The sequence below is a fragment of the Prionailurus viverrinus genome, chromosome C2 (genome assembly GCF_022837055.1).
Source record: "Prionailurus viverrinus isolate Anna chromosome C2, UM_Priviv_1.0, whole genome shotgun sequence".
In the NCBI taxonomy this organism is placed as follows: Eukaryota; Metazoa; Chordata; class Mammalia; order Carnivora; family Felidae; genus Prionailurus; species Prionailurus viverrinus.
In genome coordinates this window covers 80,094,128-80,113,507 of record NC_062569.1, presented here as the reverse complement: position 1 = coordinate 80,113,507, position 19,380 = coordinate 80,094,128, and the positions used below count along the sequence as shown (strand labels likewise).

Sequence of the window (19,380 nt, the reverse complement as noted above, 5' to 3'; positions counted from 1 at the left end):
TTATGGCAGTCTCACAAAGCAATTTCCAGAACCTTCCATTTTGTGCATGTGCATTCGAACTCCAATGCATCTAGACCCAAATCGTTTGCCAGTGGAGATGCTGATACTCCTCATTATCAATTAAGAAAAACCGAACAAGGCATTCACTTCAGAAGCCAGCTCTCAACCCCACTCACCAAAGTATTCATCAGCAGGTGGATTTTCCATATCATACAGCATCTTCTTGGTTAGGTGTTCGAGCTCATCTTCAGGGCGGAATGAAGGGGGAACAGCTGGAGGCCCCATGGATCCTGTTTGTCCACTCTGAAAGGCAGAAAACACACAGTTAGTTCTTTAAATGCAATCTAGACAATCAAAGCAATCAAGTAGCGTTTGCATTGTACAGGAGAAGGTACTGGACATGGCTACTAAGAGATCTGGGTTTTAGAATCAGTTTTAACATTCTTCGGTGTCTGATCTTGGACACATCATTGTCAGTATTCACCTGTCTTAGTGAGATGAGTCATCTACCGGGCTTTAGAAAACCATGTTTACAATAGTAGGAATCTATTGCATTCAGTAATTGCTAAGCAGTCACTATGGAGCAGTTGTATATTTATAAAAACAAGATGAATAAATTGAGCTTCCCCCCTTATGGAGTTTACAGTCAAATGAGAGGTACAGGCACATTAATAATTAAAGATAAAGCAACTTTAGGAACTGCACAATCAGGGTACATAAGTGACCTCTCATGTAGCCTGAAAGGAAGTATTCCAGAGAAGAGGCAGGTGAAGACTAGGACTTATTCAGCTAAAAGGCAGGAAACTTATAGGCAGCGGTTCTTATATTCAGGTGAGAAAAGGCTAACTGGTTTAAGGAGCTCCTGGCAGTTGTGTATTTCTGCAGCTTGTATAAAGCTTGAGATAGGAGATGGGATGGATCTTATGGGGTGAAGGGGGGCAGAAAGTGAATGGCCTTGTGTTCTGGTTAAGGTGGTTGAGTAGCTTTTCCCCCTAGTACTACAAACAGCCAAATGGGGGAGGTAAAAAGCACTGATACTGGGTTGGTGTTTAAATAGGAGAGCGAGCCAGAATTATAGCGCTGTCAGGGAGTCAAGTGTCAGGGGAAAGATTACCTGAGATGTTTGACCAAGAATCCAAAGTATGTAGAGAAAAAAGAAAGGCCAGATGCCAGATGTAAAGTAGCTTTGCATGATGTAAATAAAAGGGGATGTATAATGTATAATTCTGTTTTCCTTTGCGTATATTATAACTTTGACCATTTCCGGTATCACACCCCAGCATCTTTAATCAATGTGCTTATAACAGAAAAAACTTATAAAAAGTTAAGAAATGGGGCACCTGGCTGGCTCAGTTGGGTTAGCATTCAACTTCGGTTCAGCTCATGATCTCACAGTTAGTGAGTTCAAGCCCCGTGTGGGGCTCTGTGCTGACAGCTCAGGGCCCAGAGCCTGCTTCGGATTCTCTGTCTCCCTCTCTCTCTCTGCCCCTCCCCTGCTTGTGTGCATGCTCTCTCTCTCAAAAATAAATAAATACACATTTTTTTAAAAAGTTAAGAAATAATGATGGCCATGACGACTAATGGAGAAAGCTGGGACTGAGAATGTAAATTCTTCTTACTTTTATGTTTTTAATTTTTAATTTAAATCCAAGTTAGTTAACATATAGTGTAGTATTGGTTTGAGGAGTAGAATTCAGGGATTCATCACTTACATATAACACCCAGTGCTCATCCCAACAAGTGCCCTCGTTAATGCCCATTACCCATATAGCTCATCTCCCCCGCCCCACCTCCCCTCCAGAAACCCTCAGTTTGTTGTCTGTATTTAGGAGTCTCTTATGGTTTGTCTCCCTCTTTGTTTATGCATCCTTAAGTTGTTATCAGGAATTTCTCCTTTCATGAACAGTTTACAAGAATCACTTCAACAAAACTTATAGCTGCATATTCATTCACCTGTTCTCCTCCCTATACTAAATGAGTTCTTAGATGTGAAAATCCTACAAAGCACAAATACCTGTACAAATGTGTGATGTCTGAGGCATAAAACGCCATCTAAGCATATGTCAAGTTGTTACTTGGCACCTGTTTGGACCTTTCTCTATATTTTTCATTTTTTAGGTATTTGAAATGTACAGGAGGTTGCGAGTATGGACATGCAGAAAGCCTTTAAAAGGCCCTCAATTTTTGTTTATGTTGGTTACTAATCTTACATCGGGATTTTATTTCATTGTTGGACACAATCTGGATGGAGAACGGACAACAGTGAATAAACCACGGTATGTGGCCGGTGACAGAGACAAAAAAAAAAAAAAAAATAGAGCTGCATGCTGGAATCTTTTATTCATTGTGAGATAAGGAAATTTAACATCCAAAAAGATCAGGGCAGGGCTAGTTATGATAAACCCAGGACAAGAGCCCATCCTAGACTCATTTATTCAATAAACATTAAATGTTAAATTTAAGGTCTCCTCTAAAGTGCAAATAGCATTTGAACATTGGAGGAACGATTTGCTAGTGATATTAAACTTTAAATGGCACAGATGTTATCACTTCTAGGAAAATTTTGCAGAAATAATCATAAAGTTATATGACCAAGGCCAGTCACAGGAACCATATTTGAAAAAAAAAGGAGGAACCTGAAGTAACAATGTAACTATTCATCCACGGGTAAGAGGTCACTTAAATGCACAATGATAGATACATACAATGGAATGTGAAAAGCTTTTAAAAGGGTACATTACAAATCTATCTGCAAGGTATGAAAAGGTGACATGGCCATGCGATCAAAGGAAAAGATCTAGTTATAGGATAGGAAGTGTAAATGATGGCCCCATTTTTGTAAAGTAAGTACAGTTTAATTATGTACTGTTCTTTTTTTTATTTTTATTTTTTTAATTTTTTTTAACATTTATTTATTATTGAGAGAGAGAGAGAGACAGAGCATGAGCAGGAGAGGGGCAGAGATATGGGGAGGCACAGATTCCAAAGCAGGCTCCAGGCTCCGAGCTGTCAGCACAGAGCCCGACGCGGGGCCCCAACTCACAAACTGGAAGATCATGACCTGAGCCAAAGTCGGTCGCTCAACTGACTGAGCCACCCAGGTGCCCCTATGTACTGTTCTATATATGGGTTGGAAAAAAAGTCTGAAAGGACATACACTCAAGTGTTAAAGGGGATTTACCTCTGGGTTTGGAATCCCGGGGACCTTTCAATTTCTAAGTTTGTGTTTCTTTTACAATATGTAATTCTACTTCTGCAATCCATGAAGTACAACTTTTTAAATGCAAGGAATTCAAGCGACAAAGATATGTCAGATACTAGCAAAGCCCTGGAACAGGCTTCCAACCCAGGTCAGATGGGGGCCCTGAGAGGAGCAAAAGGCCAAAGGTGGGACGCATTGGGTGTGAGTGGGAAAAAAGGCAAGTGGTTCTGTGTTTAAGACTGAAGAGGCGAAAGAAAGGAAGGGCCAGCTAATGACTACCATGCCGTACCGGATGCTGAGGGCCTCCCTAGGGGCCAAGGGCTCTAGGCCCTGTGTGAGACCACAGACAACTCTGAAAACCTGATGAGCTGAGCTCCCTTTTGGCAGAGAGAGACTGACATCCATAAAAACGCACACTGAATTTACTTATAATCTCAGGAAGCTCACAAGCCATGGGAAACATATCTACAGACCCTCAGGTTGGAATGTCCAGGCAACAGAAACCGCAGTAGGGATTTTCAGCAGCAAGGTGAGCTAATCAGATTAGAAAGTTCTCTCTGGAGTACAGGGAGGACGGGAGAGCCATGAGACTGGAAGGAGGTGGGGAGCTCATCCTAAAATATGTGTGGCCAGAGAGTGAAGGGACTTGCGAGGTGGTGACGTTATGGCTAGAGACAGAGGTTTAACTCAGGCACTGGCTTGGGGTCCTCAGGTGAGCTTGTGAACCCTGGATGACTTCAGATTCCCTTCTGTAGAATGGGCCTATCCAGGTTATCTCGCAGTTGCTAAGAGGATTGAAATCAGAGAGCTTTTGCATGTCATGCTATAGACAGCTTACCTATTTTCAAACCATGGTCATAAAGGGACTCTCTCTGGACCTTCAACCTGCCTCTGAGGGAGGGGATAATCCCAGTTCAGGTGACAGAATTGAAGGCATGGATGGGAAGCTGACCTACATCATGTTTTCCAGACTTGCAATAAGGAGAAAACTTGAGCCCCAAAGAGGGTGTCATCTGACTCCAAAAGCCAGGCATTTTTTCCAACCAAACATCGCTTCCCATGGAGAAAGTGGAGCAATGTCTGAAATATTACCTGTAACGTCAATGGGGTTGGCTGTTTTATTTTAAATCAACAACCATTAAGGAAAACCTGATAATTCCTGCTCCCAGTCTTAGGGCAGACCCTGAGGGAATGGACACACTTTAGCATTGTGTGGCCCTAATATACATGCTTTTGCCTTTTAACATAAACAGTGGCAGTGGGAAGGCCAGGTTTGTCCTCTGCCAGGAATTCAGATTCTACCCTTAGCACTTACGTTACCAGGAGAGGTTATTTCCAAGTACTCCCCTTGTCAGGACTTCATAGATTTTAAGAAAAATATGCCATTCCTTTCATTCTCCAATTATTCCCTATTAGCTTTGCAATACAGTTTCTGAAGTACCACATTTGGAAAGTCACTTTCTTTTTCTTTTACATTCTAATCCCCTATCATGCTAACCTTGGATTCCTGGTATTTCGTATGAGGAAGGACCCCAAGACGACATCTCTCCCAGTGCTTGTGAATGTTATTTGGCCACAGAATTTCATCCCCGCTCTGCCCCTGGCCTCCATCCCCAAACAGGGCACAAAACTTAACATGCATGAAGAATACTTATTGGTAAAAACACAGACTCCTTAGTGTCCATGTGTCTGTCACACTAAGGAAGACGCAGCCCAGGGCTTTCTTTGAAGTTCAGGTCCTGTAATTACTTTAGGGTTTCTCTCACTTCAATTTCTCTTTCTCAGTAGCACTCAGAATGCAGTGAATCCTAAGATGCCCAATTCATCTTTTGATAAGCAGCTTCCAGCATTGTGCTTGGGTAATAGAATATAATGGAAAATTTGTGGGGTGGGGGCTGGAAGGGATGTGTTGGATTGTACTGTTTTTTATTTCTTCAAACATAGAGACGTGCATGGTATCGGCAATATACTCACTGCAGCATAATAATAATTCCTTGCATTTTTGTGACCCTTTTCAAGGTGCCTGTTTTCACATACACGTAATCTCAAATGTTTATGCAACAGCCCTGTGTAATAGGTAATCCTGCTTCATGAGGAAATGGAGGCCCGGGGAGGGTAAATGAGCTCCCTCGGTGGAGCCCTGCCTGCTGCCAGGGGCTGTGCGAGTCAGGCGTGTTTCAACTACACCGCAGTGGTCCTCAGTTCCAGGGCCATCTGCAAGCCCTTCTAAGCTCTGTTATTTTGGAGTAATTTGGATTTTTTTCAGAGTAGAGGTTTACTGCTAACTAGTGAAACAAAAGTCCTACATAGCAAACACAAACAGAGCCTCTACACATTCTTATAAGTATCAATATTAATCACTAATATGAGTGTTCTTTGAAATGTCTACCACTCCTAGAAAAGGCAAAAAACAAACAAAACCCATTATATGACCTACACATGAGTTACTGAGAAGTGGATTTCAGAAGACTGCTTCAAAATTCTCTTAAACATACCTTTCCTAAGAAATTGCCAAGTGCCAAGCACTGTCATAAACTCAAATTATTCATGATTCCCGCCTCTGACAACTCATGGTTTAGGAAACAAGAGACATGAAAGTAGAAAATTACAGTAAGTGTAAATACTAAGCCAGAGGGATGAATTCAATGTTCTGAGATGGGAGAAGGCTACCAGTAAGGATATATCCTCTTAGTTTGATCTTGAAGGATAAACAATTGAAGAAAGAAAAAGAAAGGAAGGAAGGAAGGATGGAAGGAAGGAAGGAAGGAAGTCAAGACATTCCAAGAGTAACATGTAGAAAAGAACAGGCACGTTAGAAAAAAAACAAATGTTAAGAAATAGAGGAGGAACAGAGCTAGACGATGAGGTTAGAGAAATGACCTGTGGTCAATGTCTACACTGTTTTAGGAAACAGAACCATCAGGAGATTTAGAACTGGGTGTTCACTTTACTAAAGACACATTTTGGAAATATACATATTGGCAACATCTTCAAACACCAAGGCCAATGATGCCTTAAAAATGCAACCAGACAGCATGGCATTTCTGAGCAATTTAATGGCTATTATGTTTAAGGACCCTGATATTCATTAAGTAAGCAGAGACCACTACCTGCTCACGAAACTGACTTCCTCCTCTTTCTGAGCACATGGCTGGACTACAGTTTCCATTCTCCATCGCAGTTAGATGTGGCCATGGGAGGCACGAGAAAGGAGAAACACACCCTGTGGAGAGCGATCCACTGACCAGGCTGGCCTGCCTCAAACTGTTACAGAAGGGAGACTGGGAGGAAACATGCTCAAAGGTTCATGGTTGAAAGTAATGGGAGACTGGTTTATATTCTTTCTATTTTCCTATATTTTAATTTTTTTTACAATAAAGCTTTTTACCCTCAGATAAGGAACAAAATTTTTTTTCTTGATACAGAAGTGTCAGAAAATGGAAAATGTCCAAGCATCTGCAACTGGCTCCTCTCTGTCACGGTTTTTTTCTTGCTAGAGGCCCAGGTGATAATATTCCGGGGAAGGCTTATTATGAATACTGTAGCCAAATTTGGATCTAGGTCCCTGGTAAAAGTTATGGGTAAGGCTGTACAAAAATGAGGACTATTTCTGCAAACAAAGTGATATGGATGGAATCCTTGGTGAGCGTGGACACTGCCAGATTAAGAATAACACAAATAACAATATCCATCACATTTATGTAACAATGACAGTATTTGAAGTGTTTTACATATTCTTACATAGGAACCCATAAGCACAGAAGAGCTTATTCATCTCTCTAATCTGTGTTCTGCCTTTAACGGGTCCAGTAATTTTGATCAAATCATTTCTATTCCCCGGGCCTTAGTAGCGTTCTGTGCAAAATGATGTTTTCAAAGATTCCTTTGATTCTACCCTATCTTATTTTTGTGCCCATAATATGCAGGGCATATATCATTACAGATATTTATAGGGAAATCACAGATAATTCATATTTTCGGATACTTTGTAGTCTATAAAAACAGACACACACTGAGTAAGTGGAAACATCATCATTAGAGATTTCCATTTACAGGAGGATTTAAACCACTTGTCAGCATCCCCTGAAACAATCTAGAACTTCATTCAGCATTCTGAATCTGAGTAAGCAGCTGGCAGGTCACAGGGTTTCTGCAGCCTACTGAACTTTCACTACATGTAGGGCATGAAAATCAAGAACAAACAAAGGTTAAACGCCCGATGCTCACCCCTCCTCGGGGGGAGCCAAGAACTTCACCATCCCTCCTAAATGCAACAAGAAGCATAGTAAACAGCCTGCACTGGGGTGCAAAGAGTGAAGACCCCAAGGAGAACACCCACCACCTTTAATCTTTGTCACCGCCGATTTACTATTTAAATATATGTGTTAAGGATCCATTTTACAAAATGGCTACACTCTCTTTGTCATCATGCCAGCTTCCTGAGTGACTGTGATACTGACCTCGGTGTGGGTCATTTTTCTCCTGTGAGTGCTGACCCACCATTCATTTCCTAGTTACAAGGTGCTAGATAACTTGAACTTAGTACAAATCTGAACCTTACCAGAGAAGCACCGCCCAGGCAGATAAACACTGGGAAACGACAGCCAAGATATTCAGAGAGATTACATGATAATGAATACTCTATCACTCGGGGACCAGAGCTGCTCACTTTTCTTGTCCATTTGTAATGATGTACAAGAGGTTCCTTCTCTCAGAGGGAAAATAACTTCAATTATGTGTTCTTGAAAAAAGAAACATTGAAATTATCTTCTTTCAAAAGGTAGAATTAGTCCCATTTTGGAGCTGAAAGCCTGCCAGAAAAAAATATATTTCTGATATTTTCCTTCTTTTTTTCCCCCCTCCTATTTAACTGTGTCAAGTTTGCAGTTGGCAATTTCCTGAGGCTGCTTCTCCTTTCTGACTCTCACTGAATTATCATGCTCTACTCTCGACGTCTTACTTTTAATGGAAGGAGCACCCTTTCAGGCCAAGGGCCGAAGATTTGCTGCACACCCACTCTGCTTCAGGTTAAAAGCAGTGAGTGGGCCACAGGGAAAGAAGGGGCAAGGGGAACTGCCTATTAGCAACTAGAAACCCATAAATGAACGCTCCTCACGGTTGCATAGGAGCAGAAAAGCGTGTTCTTAGGCCTTCTATTCTTCAATCCTATTTTCTTGGAGAATGCGTAGCAAGGCTGCAAGGAGGGAGACCCAGAAGTTTTGACTTTAAAAGTTGATTCTAACTTTGAAACCCATTCCAGTCACCTTTCCACTTTCGAAAGTGTAATATTCTTACAACCTCTTCCGCATATTCCCTTTCCTATGCCAAACACCGATGCCTCCAAATCACCATTCTTAAACCAGATTGGGAGTCACAGCCAAGGATGGGCGATTCCGAGTTATAGCGTGGTAGATGTTACGGCAGCCAGGGGGAAGTACCAGGCTGTGCTGTTGGGGCACAAGGGTGCGACCCTGACGCAGCCTGAGCAGACAGAAAGCGGTTCCTCTCCACGCCCACCACTCTCAAACAGGTAGCCTCAAGAGTTCCGGGGCTTGGAACATGCGTGTTCCCAGGCCTGACATCTAAGGTACACTTTCAGTCCTCTGGTGTTTGTTTCTCTACTTTTGATTTTCTCACCCACCAACTGGAAGTTAGTAACATCTATTTCATATGAAGGACCTTTGTAAGATATTAACCATCACATAGATGGTAGTTCTAATTACCAGGAGGGACAGCATACAAACCACTAACAAAGATGATTTTCTTCTTGGAAGTGGAATGTCTGCAGAGTCACATGCTCTCCCAAGTAATGCTCTGCTTCTGTACTTGCTGGTGAAGCACTTCAGGGTAGTCTATCTGAACTTCACATTAACTGTGTTAGCGAGAGGTGGGATTCCCCTGAGTTCTTTTGACTACAGACCTTGAAATACACACCATTCACTGAATGTACGTTTTGCTGGCTCTCCGAATGGTCAACTGTTCCACGTGTTAGCCTTTCGCACCAAAAGATAAATTGTACAGCGAGGCTCTCGTGTTGGGCTCCTTGGAAAAAGTAGCCTCCCTCATGTTTTCCTGCCTAGATGAGTTTCAGGCAAAAAGAGACACAACTACAGATGCTGTCCCACGTGGTAGGAAAGAAGTAGGAAAGGTGACAGGCAAGAAACCCAGATCCTCAGCATCATGGAGAAGGAAGATCAGAGATCTCTTGCCAATCTAACTCACAGTTCCCATTTCATTGCTCTCAGGCAGGGCCTCCTTAAGGGAGAAAATGACTTGCCTCCATGGGGTGATAAGATCTCTCTCATTTTACTCCTCTCTTATATATGCTGTTCCTACCCAAGGCTAAAAGAAGCTGTTTCCACAATACTTTAGCTAAAACACACATGCATCCACCCTCCCCCATTAATTAGGACTTATGCATGTAATGTATAAGGGATTAGCTACAATAACGGCAAGGCAAATACAAGACATTATCTCCATTGGTAGGTTTCACCTCAATGAGATGCAAGACATAAATGTTTGATGAATGGAATGAACTGTCGTTCAAGGTTGTTTTCAAACTAAACCAGATCTTGGTCTTAGCTATGCCCCATTAGTGCCTGGCAGTGACTTCTGGGGGGATGGTTCATCTCCATTTGGTCGCCTGGGACGATGCTAAGAGAGCTAGGTGCTCCAACATTGGGAAAAAAAGTTTTACCACCACAAGCTGATTTCTATCTGTTGTCCCACAGAAGAGCTATCCTCAACCAAAAGCTACATTTTTAATAAAACTGTATCAGACATCACAGTGTCTCTCTTAACAGGACTCTGAATCTGACTGTGGTTCTAATCCACTGTGTTCAAAATGGGGTTTTACCAATTCCTTAGCCTGTCTCATAATTCTTGCCATTATCATGCTAAAAAATGGGAAGCTATTAAAAGAGAACATGTAATATTTACAAATGAATAAAAACATATATGTAAGAGTGCCAGTGTGAGTGTCTATGTAAGTAGGGATCAAAAAGCAGATACTAGAGGGAACTATACCAAAATGTTAATAGCTCATGCTAGGATGGTGGGATTATGAGTAATTTAATTTTTTTACTTATAATTTTTAAATTATCTACATTATTTATAGTGAAAATGGATGACCCTTAGAAACTCATAAGTAGACTTTATAAAACGTGGGATTTCTGTCTTTTCTTTAGTATTTTCACATTTGAAGCCAGAAGGGAATGGACAACCTGACGTGGCGACAATTTGTTGAAAACAGTAAAGGCACCTAGATTTTCAGTCTGATATGCACAGAAACACTTTCCTACTGTACAAGCTGTTTCTATCTAGTGGGCTTGACAGATGCCTGAACGTGACACAAGACACTGAAATAACATGCAAATCAGTTTTTCGGTTTTGATATGCAAATATGACGCTTGGCACATCACTTTCCATGGCTGAGGTAAATTTCTGTTTTTGAGTTTTTCGTGGGAAATGCACGCCAGCCAACAAATGGTTAACTCCCCATATTTCACCTAACACAAGGTGGTTTTCGTTTGAGTCAGAAAGGTTCTTGCTCAGCGATCCAAGGCACTTCGGATGCAGAGAAAGGGCGTGTGTTTTGATTGGTAACAATGCCAACGGCGGCTGCAAACAAGCGCGCCCTCCGACAGACACGTGGATCACGGTGGATTTCTGGGCCCCGGCGGGGAGGCAGGAGGTGTCTCAATGAGAATAACAGAGAAATGGTTTGTTGCCTGGCCCGCAAAAATCAAATCAAAGTAGTCCAACATTGTGGGAAGATTAGCTTCTGGCTGGAGATGAAGAAGAAGGAGTCAAAAGTCCTTGCTCCTAGGCTATTTGAGTGGTGTAGAAAACTGTCGTCTCTGGTGAAAACTACATTAAATTATCCACAAATACTAGTAATGAGGCATTAAGGCAATCATCAAGATGATTGAGATACACCCAGTTCAAGGACTTCATAAACCAGTCAGGCAGTCGAGGCTCATGAACGAGAAATAAAAGAATGAAGCAAAGCATTGACTGTTGATGGTAGTCAGTATGGCTTAGACACCTGAGACCATAAGCTCTCGGGGCTACCTACCTGCTTGGGTTCAAATCCCACATCCCCTACTTACCAACATCGTGACCCAGGGCAAGATGTTTCATTTGACTAAATATTAGTTGCCTTGATCATACAATGGGGTCAGCTGGGTTTCCCTCATGAGTTCAAGAGAAGGTCCATGTAAATCATTTGCTGCCTTCACTAATTAAGAAATTATTATTATCCTCAAAGATATGCTATGTTGTATAAATATCACATGAACAGATCAATGGATAATATGGATTCAGAAGAAAGAGAGGTTACACTGGACTGGAGCATACCAAAAACATGCCAAGAGGATCAGGGGGCTTGATTTTAGGACCTGAAGGAAAGAGAGAAAACGCTTTGTAGTTCTATGCTCCTTTCTGGCCAACGAAGAACCCCAGTATAACACTCACACACACTAGATTTCAGTGAATACTTTCCAGAGCATGAGAGTGTGTTTTCTATAAGAAGAAACAAACCAAGTTAGTGGTTTAAGTGACTATGTTAAGTGACTTAGCCAAAATCACACCCATAGTAAGTGTCAGAGCCAGGGGTTAAACATGAGTCTTCTGATCCAAGCTCAGTGTTTTTCCACTAATTTACAGCTGCCTCTATATATTCATTTAGAGATATGAAACTTACATGATCTATCATAAAGGTTAATCAAGACAGTCAACCTCACTGATTAAAGCATGATGCTAATTATATCAGAGGTTGGAGACCAATGTGGCCCCTTCTACTTTCAGAAACATTGATTGTGGTGTAATGGAGAAAGTGTGGGCTTCAGAAGCAGACAAATCTGGGGCAAATAGCAAGTTATACCACTTCTTTTGTATATAACATTTTTTTTTAAATGTCTCTTAGCACTAGCTTCTGCCTCTGTAGATGGGGTTAGGGGGCAGATAGGAGAAAGGGAATGCCCCACGTTAGGGCAATTGTGAGTAATACCTAAAATGATACATGCTGCATGCTAATATGTAACAGCTACTCATGACTTGTATTAAATGCTCCCAAACAATCCATCAGATCGGAGCTCTGGATGTCTTTCAAATGCGGCAGGAAGGTGGATCAGGGAAAATGGGTGACTCAGTGTCATTCATCAGTACTGTGGCAGAGGTTGGAACACGAGCACACTCTGATAGTGATTCGAAAGACCAGCAACTTTAATGCTTCTAACGGATTACCAACCATGATTCAAATAACGGTAATTCTCTTGAAGGGATACTCTCTCCATAAACTCTGAAAGGTGGAAACGCGTAAGTGTTTAATTTATATATTTATCGAGGTATAACCGATGAGACCGAAAATAAGTAAGGAATACGGAGTGGGTAGCAGGCAACAAGCAATGTTCAAAATATTTTACATTAACTCATTTACTCATCACAGCCACCCCATCAGATGGTCACTGTTCCGATTTTACAAATGAGAAAACTGAGGCACAGGGATCGCCCTGACTGTACCTGGGAATTTGGGATTTGAATCTAGCCATCAACTCCAGAAAGGGCATATTTAATCACCACACAAAGTGCCTCAGCTGCTCGACCCATCTGCATTTTATCAGAGGGATTTTCTGATTTTTTTTTTTTCAGGAGAATTTAATCATATATTACAAAGCTTTGAGCTATCAGAGGAACCCTTCCTAAGGACAAATACTACATTTTATGATATAGTATTTCCTCTTTGTAGAAGGATGGCAACTGAGAAAATAGCAAACATCCTGGGCAATCCTGCTGCAGAGAGACCGAACACAGGACTTTGAGAGGCATGGTCATTTTTGAGGTCTTCACTCAGGATTCACCGGGCGAAGTAGAACTGCCCTTCAAAAGGCTACTTACTTAAAGGAAACAAAACAAAAAAAAGACTACTTCCTTCATCAGTCTCTGATACAAGCCGGAGTGTTAATGCCAAATCTTAAAATAGTCAAAGGAAATGATAAATAGCACTGCACTGAAAGGTGGGCCAAGGTAAACTCCTGCCGAAGACACTAATACTCTTGCATGTGAAAACTAAAAGATAATGCTATGTTCTAGTGACCAAGGTAATATTTTTTGTCTGCCGGGTTATGGCCTAACCGTGAATGATGTACTATGAAAGTATCCCGTTGTACAAGAGCTAGAGCCTTTCCAAAACGTGTCTATTTGGGAGGAAACTTCTGATCCTTGCAGACTCTCGGCAAATTTTAGAAACAGTAGATACACTAGAGATCACTTAGTGGTAGATGAGTCACTTTATTAATACCACAACAACCGAGGGTCCAGAAGGAAACTGAGTTTTCCAAGGTCACCTAGAAAACGAGTGGTGGAATCACAAAGAAAGCTCAAATCGGAGAAGCAGGTCTAAGTCAAAACCAGTTAGTTCACTTTCTACCATGAAAGACTCTCGGAGACAGTGATGCATTCTTGATGCCCTATAAAGTATGCTCATTCTTGGCAAAAATTTTGGGAGCCCTAATCTACATTTATGCAGCATTCTGAGCTCTCAAGATGGAAGTTGCTATAAAGTGAAAATCATTGCTGTTATTCTCAGCGAGCCTACACAGGCTGCCAACAGCTGGCACAGACAGATGTGGTCCACAGAGATTCTGTCAGGCTGGGCTGGTACCATCCCTGCACAAGGCTCCTTTCCCTCTGCTTAGCAAAGGGTGTTTCTCCTCAGTTTATGCTGACCCTGTGAGCTTCTTGTTGCTACAGGTGAGCTCAGAGTCCTAACCAGGCTGGCTTTAATCCCTCCTCTCTCCTTTGTATCAGCTACTGTTCCCTAATGACATGCCTTTCAGAGGTACTTGTCACATGGCGAGAATCTTCTTCATCTGGGGTCTCACACAATGTGTGAAGATTATACAGTAACGTTTGTGGAATCATCACTCTGTACGTACGTTCTCTCCTTTAACCTCTGGAGTAATCCAATGACATAAATTCTTTTGCTTCCTCCCTTTACTGATGAGGAAACACACAGAGAAGCTAAATAATGTGCTAAAAGTCACCGAGCTAGTATGAGAAAGAGCTAGGATTTGTACCCAACCAGAAACTGTCTCCCAACTTCCAGTAACTAGATATTAAGACCCAGAAGGATGGGGTCCAAAGTGTCACTCCAGTCATAATGAAATGGTTTGATATAATTAAGTGTCATAAACATGCAAAAGGTTATTACTATAACACCACCATGAATATCATCAAAAACTCTGTACCCATCTCTGTCATTCTAACTCTGCAGTGTAAAGGTAGGAAGCAAGTTATTACGGATTCTATTCTTTTTTTTTTTAAAAATTTTTTTAATGTTTATTTATTTTTGAGAGAGACAGAGTGTAAGTGGGGAAAGGGGCAGAGAGAGAGGGAGACACAGAATCCGAAGCAGGCTCCAGGCTCCGAGTTGTCGGCACAGAGCCCGATGCGGGGCTCGAATCCACAAACTGTGAGATCGTGACCTGAGCTGAAGTCGGATGCCTAACTGACTGAGCCACCCAGGTGCCCCTCTATTCTTTCTGTAATAAAAAAATATAATGCAGTGACTGATCTAGGTCATTCAGCAGTGCCTCAGCCCTCAGGAAAATGTTTAACGTTATGGACTCAGACTTCAATGCTTCTTGGATATAAATATGGGAGCCTTGTGGCAAACAAGTAACTAGATCTTACAGTACATGCATCATGTTAAGGATAGAACTGTTTCACTTACCAGATGGGACTTAGAAAGCTTCTAATAACACAAAAAGGTAGCCTAACTGAGGAGATGTTTGTACATAATACATTTATTCAAAGTACATTTGCTATGTGCCTAGTAAGTATTAGTGTTAAGGAAATAACTGAAACTTGGGTCCTTCCCTCTAGGAAATATAATAGGAAATATTAAACATCTGGAAATATCCAAAAATAAAATATGCAAAGTAAAATGGTTTAATCCCTGCTGTCAGAACACAGGAGGTGGCTGAAGCCGGGGGGATGATGGGACACTCATAAGAGAAGGTGGCCTTTTAATCAGGTCTTAGACAAAGATGGAATTCATGCATCCAGAGACGTAACAAGATGTAACATCCAGAGCCGTGAAGACCCTAGGAAGTACACAGGAGAGTCAAGTTGAAAAGTTACCATCTTTCATTCCAGGTAAAAACACGTGTAACTGACCTCCTGCTCTTATGTATCTCTGTGATCACCTTTTGGGTGATATCATTGTCTGTGCTGTGCATGAAGATGTCAGGAAAATTTTAGTGAAAGTGAGGGAGCTGTCTGCTGATACAGTCATCCCAAATACGAGGCCACATGGGGAAACATGTCTGCAGATCAGCCCAGGACCTTGGCACAGCAGGTCAACTGAAACACACGCTTTTTGTGCTGCTGATGTTTAAAAAGGGGTTGCTTTGGGGCACCTGGCTGGCTCAGTCGGCAAAGCATGTGACTTGATCTTTGGGTTGTGAGTTCAAACCCCATGCTGGGCATAGAGCTTACTTAAAAAAGGGTCGCTTTACCGAGAGGCTGAAGAAAGTGAGCCACAAAGTGGTTGTGATGATTTCTGATGCTAACAGCTCGATGCCTGGAGGAGGGCCAGGGCGGAGAAGCCCTGGGATTTTGCTGCACAAGCTGTGGTGCCGTACAAGGGAGAGGGTCACGATGGAAGCTGGCTTTGATTGTCTGTTTGTTCGTTTGTTTTTGCAGGTTCCATGGTGTCACGTGCTGTTTTTACATAAAAGCATGGCTGTGAGTTTCCAAGTGTCCGTTCTATCTGCTCCTAAGGTATCCCCGTTCCAGGGGATCTGAGGCACTTATCACATGAAGCCAGCATTATCATAAAAACCAGACTGAAACAGCTCAATGTGTCTTCCTGCCTCTGTTACTTAATCCTTTATCTCAGTAACTAGGAGTCAAGAATTTCTTTTTCTGACTAAGAACACATGTAGAAGATAAGGACAGGAAAGCCTGGCTGTTCTGAGTTCTAGGTCCCTCTTTGCTCAAGGTCGCTGGGTGCTAGCTCATCATTTCCCCTCTCTGAACCTGGTTTCATCCAACTGGCTTCTTCCAGAGCCAGCGTCTGCTCCCCATGGAAGAAATGGATGGAAGTATTCTAAGGGGTAAAAGAAAGGGTCTTGGATGAAGATAATAACAGTGACAAGAGGTATCCAAAATTAGCAACTCAAAAATGCGCAGGCACTGTACTAAATGGATATTCTATACATTACGTGTCGTATAACGAAACCTCTTTCTACAAATGAGGAAACAAAGGCCCAGGAAAGTTAAGCAGGTTGCCTACAGACTTGTAGGGAGTACGGGAAGGGGGCAAGATTCAAATCCAGGTCTGCGTGGCTCTAGTTTTTGTGTTCTTAGTCACCAAACTACCGCCAGAAGAAGGTGAATGAAGTGCAAGGAGAGAAGAATGCCTTGACTGTTCTCTTATTCTACCTGTTTCTGACTATAGGGATTTCGGTGAGTATTTATAGAACCCATCTATATTTCACACCGCTATTTATCATCCTTTGAAACGTGTTATTGCTCATGCTCGAAGGGAACATAGAAATTAGGCCAACCTCTCGCTTCCAACTTACAGATTAAAGGGACTTGAACAATTCTGGGGGGGGGGGGGTGGGACATTAGAAAAATCAAAAGTACAGGTGGGAAAGAAGTCAATACTCCTCTTTAAGCAAGTAGAACAGTCCCTTTGAAGCTACATATACTTCACTTTAAACGGTACTTCATACAAGCATCACTATGGCAAATGTAGAAGCTTGTGGATTTAGGTTTACCAAGCTCTAACTTCCAAAGTGAAAGATTAACCCACAGCAAACAGCAAGGAGGCCAGATCGAGACTGAGGTGCCATGCTCTAATAACACACATTGTATTGAGAAGCCAGAGAATAGGATTTAATACTTGTCACACGACCTAGCTTATGTCACATCATCTCTCTAGACCTCATTCACCTATTCTGGACCAAGCAGGTTCCACTTAAACTCCACAAGGTGGGTTTGAAGATGACTACCCTTGGAAGGATTAAATGAATATTTAAGACTTCGGCAAATGTAAATGTTGACAACACCTCGAGTAGCAGACATGGCCTATGATGGAATAGGTTTATCTTCTGATCAGTCAGTGGAAGAGACACAGTGATCTCACAGGTCAGAGAGGCAAATCCATTTTAGCAATCCCATTCTGAATTTCCTAAGCTCACTCCCCGAGCCAAAAAGTGAGCTCAGATCTCCTGATATGCTGTCATGTGCTAACCAGACAAAACGTACTAATAATACCTTTCTAAAGTTTCTTTGATGTAAAAGCAAATCCCTTACAGCACAAGAAGCTATATGAGTTAGGCAAGTCACTTTGCTTCGGTGCATCTCAATGTCCCTAGTGATGGAATGAATACAGTAAAGGGTATTAATTCCTACAATGGGACCTCAGAGAGACTTTATTAGGAACGAGTGAGATCATGAATGGTGAAAATGCTCTGGAAATAATAAAATGTCAAACAAAGGCCAGGGACAGCCAACACTTCCTCTTTAAGCCGCTGTGAGAAGGACTTTGTCACCTGCAAATACAATTGATTTACAGGAGCACAAGCAAATCAACTTCCCCTGCCAAGAAGATTTGTTGCCCTTGGTGAAATAATAGCATTTTGGCCAGAGAGGAAATTTCGTCATATTCTTTTGACTTTGTTTCTGACTTTTGAAAGGTGCATGCCTTGGATTCAGGAACTGAGCATCCGGGACCCAACACTGGCCCTGACCGTAGTTCACAGCCTGGAGTAAGCAACTTGATTGCTGACTGAGCTGAGACGACACCTGCTAGCTACAGCCCCCAGGCTGAAATCCTTCCAACCAGCCAGGCAGCAGAAGGGGACTAAATGGCTACCATGTGCCCGACACTGTGATATGGAAACAGATTTCCAGAGTTCCTGCTGCATCAAGTGCATCCCATCCTTCCCTCACTTAATCGTTCCCTGTCCTCAGTGGGGCAGGCACAATGAGTCCTGTTTTACAGATCAGTTAGTTAACTACAGATCAGAAGTTAACTCAGTTAGTTAACTGAGGTGAATAGAATAGAAAGTCTAGAGCTGGAATTATAATCCAGGTTCCGAAGCTTAACACTTTTGTTTTCAGTTGAATCAAAGTGCCTGCCCTCCAGGAGCTCACAATCTAGTGGGAAAGTCTGAAAGGCAACTCAATAGACTGTGAGCTCCTTGAGGGCAAGGACCGTTTTTAATTCTTGTGTCTTCAGAGCCCAGCATGGCATCTACCATGCACAAGGTGCTCAAAGGGTATTTGCTGAACGGGTAAGCCATAATCAGATGTTTTCCCTCTTAAAATGCAAGTCAAATTGTATTACTCCATAGTGCTCAAAACCTCTGCTAACTGCTCTTGGCCCATCCCCTGAGAATTGCTTTTAAAACTTCTTTGAAGTCCTGCCTCCACAGCCTTAATGTCCATGATTCACTCCCTTGCACATCCCCCGTGCACCACTTCCGTACCCTGCAACTCTCTTAGCTTTTGGGAGATACTCGACAAAATGTTCGTTGAGTGAACATACAAATATGAGGGGGCATAGATCTGCGTTATATGTAGGTCATGAATATAATAATGCCAAGGTTAGATTTATCCATTAGCAAGCTTCACAGAAGATAAGACAAATGATTTGGGCCATCTAACGTGAAAATCTCAAAGGCTAGATGACATTGCATAGGAAAAATTCAATCCTTTTATTTTTTTACTCTTAATTAGACAAAATACATCAGAACAAAACATTTTTCTTTAAATCAAAGTATGTGCTATGCCAAATTCCATCTTTTCCTAAAGGATATGGGTGCAGGCCAAAAGTCCATCATATAGATTATTGTTTTTCTTCTTCTGAGTACTTAAGGAAAATTAAGTAAATCATTTGGCTTGCGGTGGCTCTCAGCAAGGTCATGGTCCTTCTCCCGCGGTGCTTGGGGCAGTTAAGGTAAGAACTATGTCTTCAAAATAAAGAAACTTTTGCCATCTTTGAAAAGAAGACACCTGGTTAGCCAGGGTGTCATGGGAATAGTTAGGGCCTTGGTCGAGAAATCAGAGCCAGTAGGAAAGCTGGAGAGACTCCAAAGTCATCTCTTCCATCCTTGAACTCAGTATCGAATAGACCGTGGTGTATCACGTGAGGGAACAAG

At 42.0% G+C, this 19,380-nt stretch overlaps 1 protein-coding gene across 13 annotated transcripts in view; it reads right to left on the bottom strand.

The window, feature by feature from the left end:
- The window catches only part of LPP (LIM domain containing preferred translocation partner in lipoma), a 677,058-nt gene that overhangs the window by 160,246 nt on the left and 497,432 nt on the right, over positions 1 to 19,380 (bottom strand). For all 13 annotated transcript variants that reach the window (XM_047874816.1, XM_047874813.1, XM_047874824.1 and 10 more), the window contains one exon: positions 177 to 303. In XM_047874816.1, coding sequence (XP_047730772.1) covers positions 177 to 303 — 127 coding nt within the window. The remainder of the gene's footprint in view (positions 1 to 176; positions 304 to 19,380) is intronic.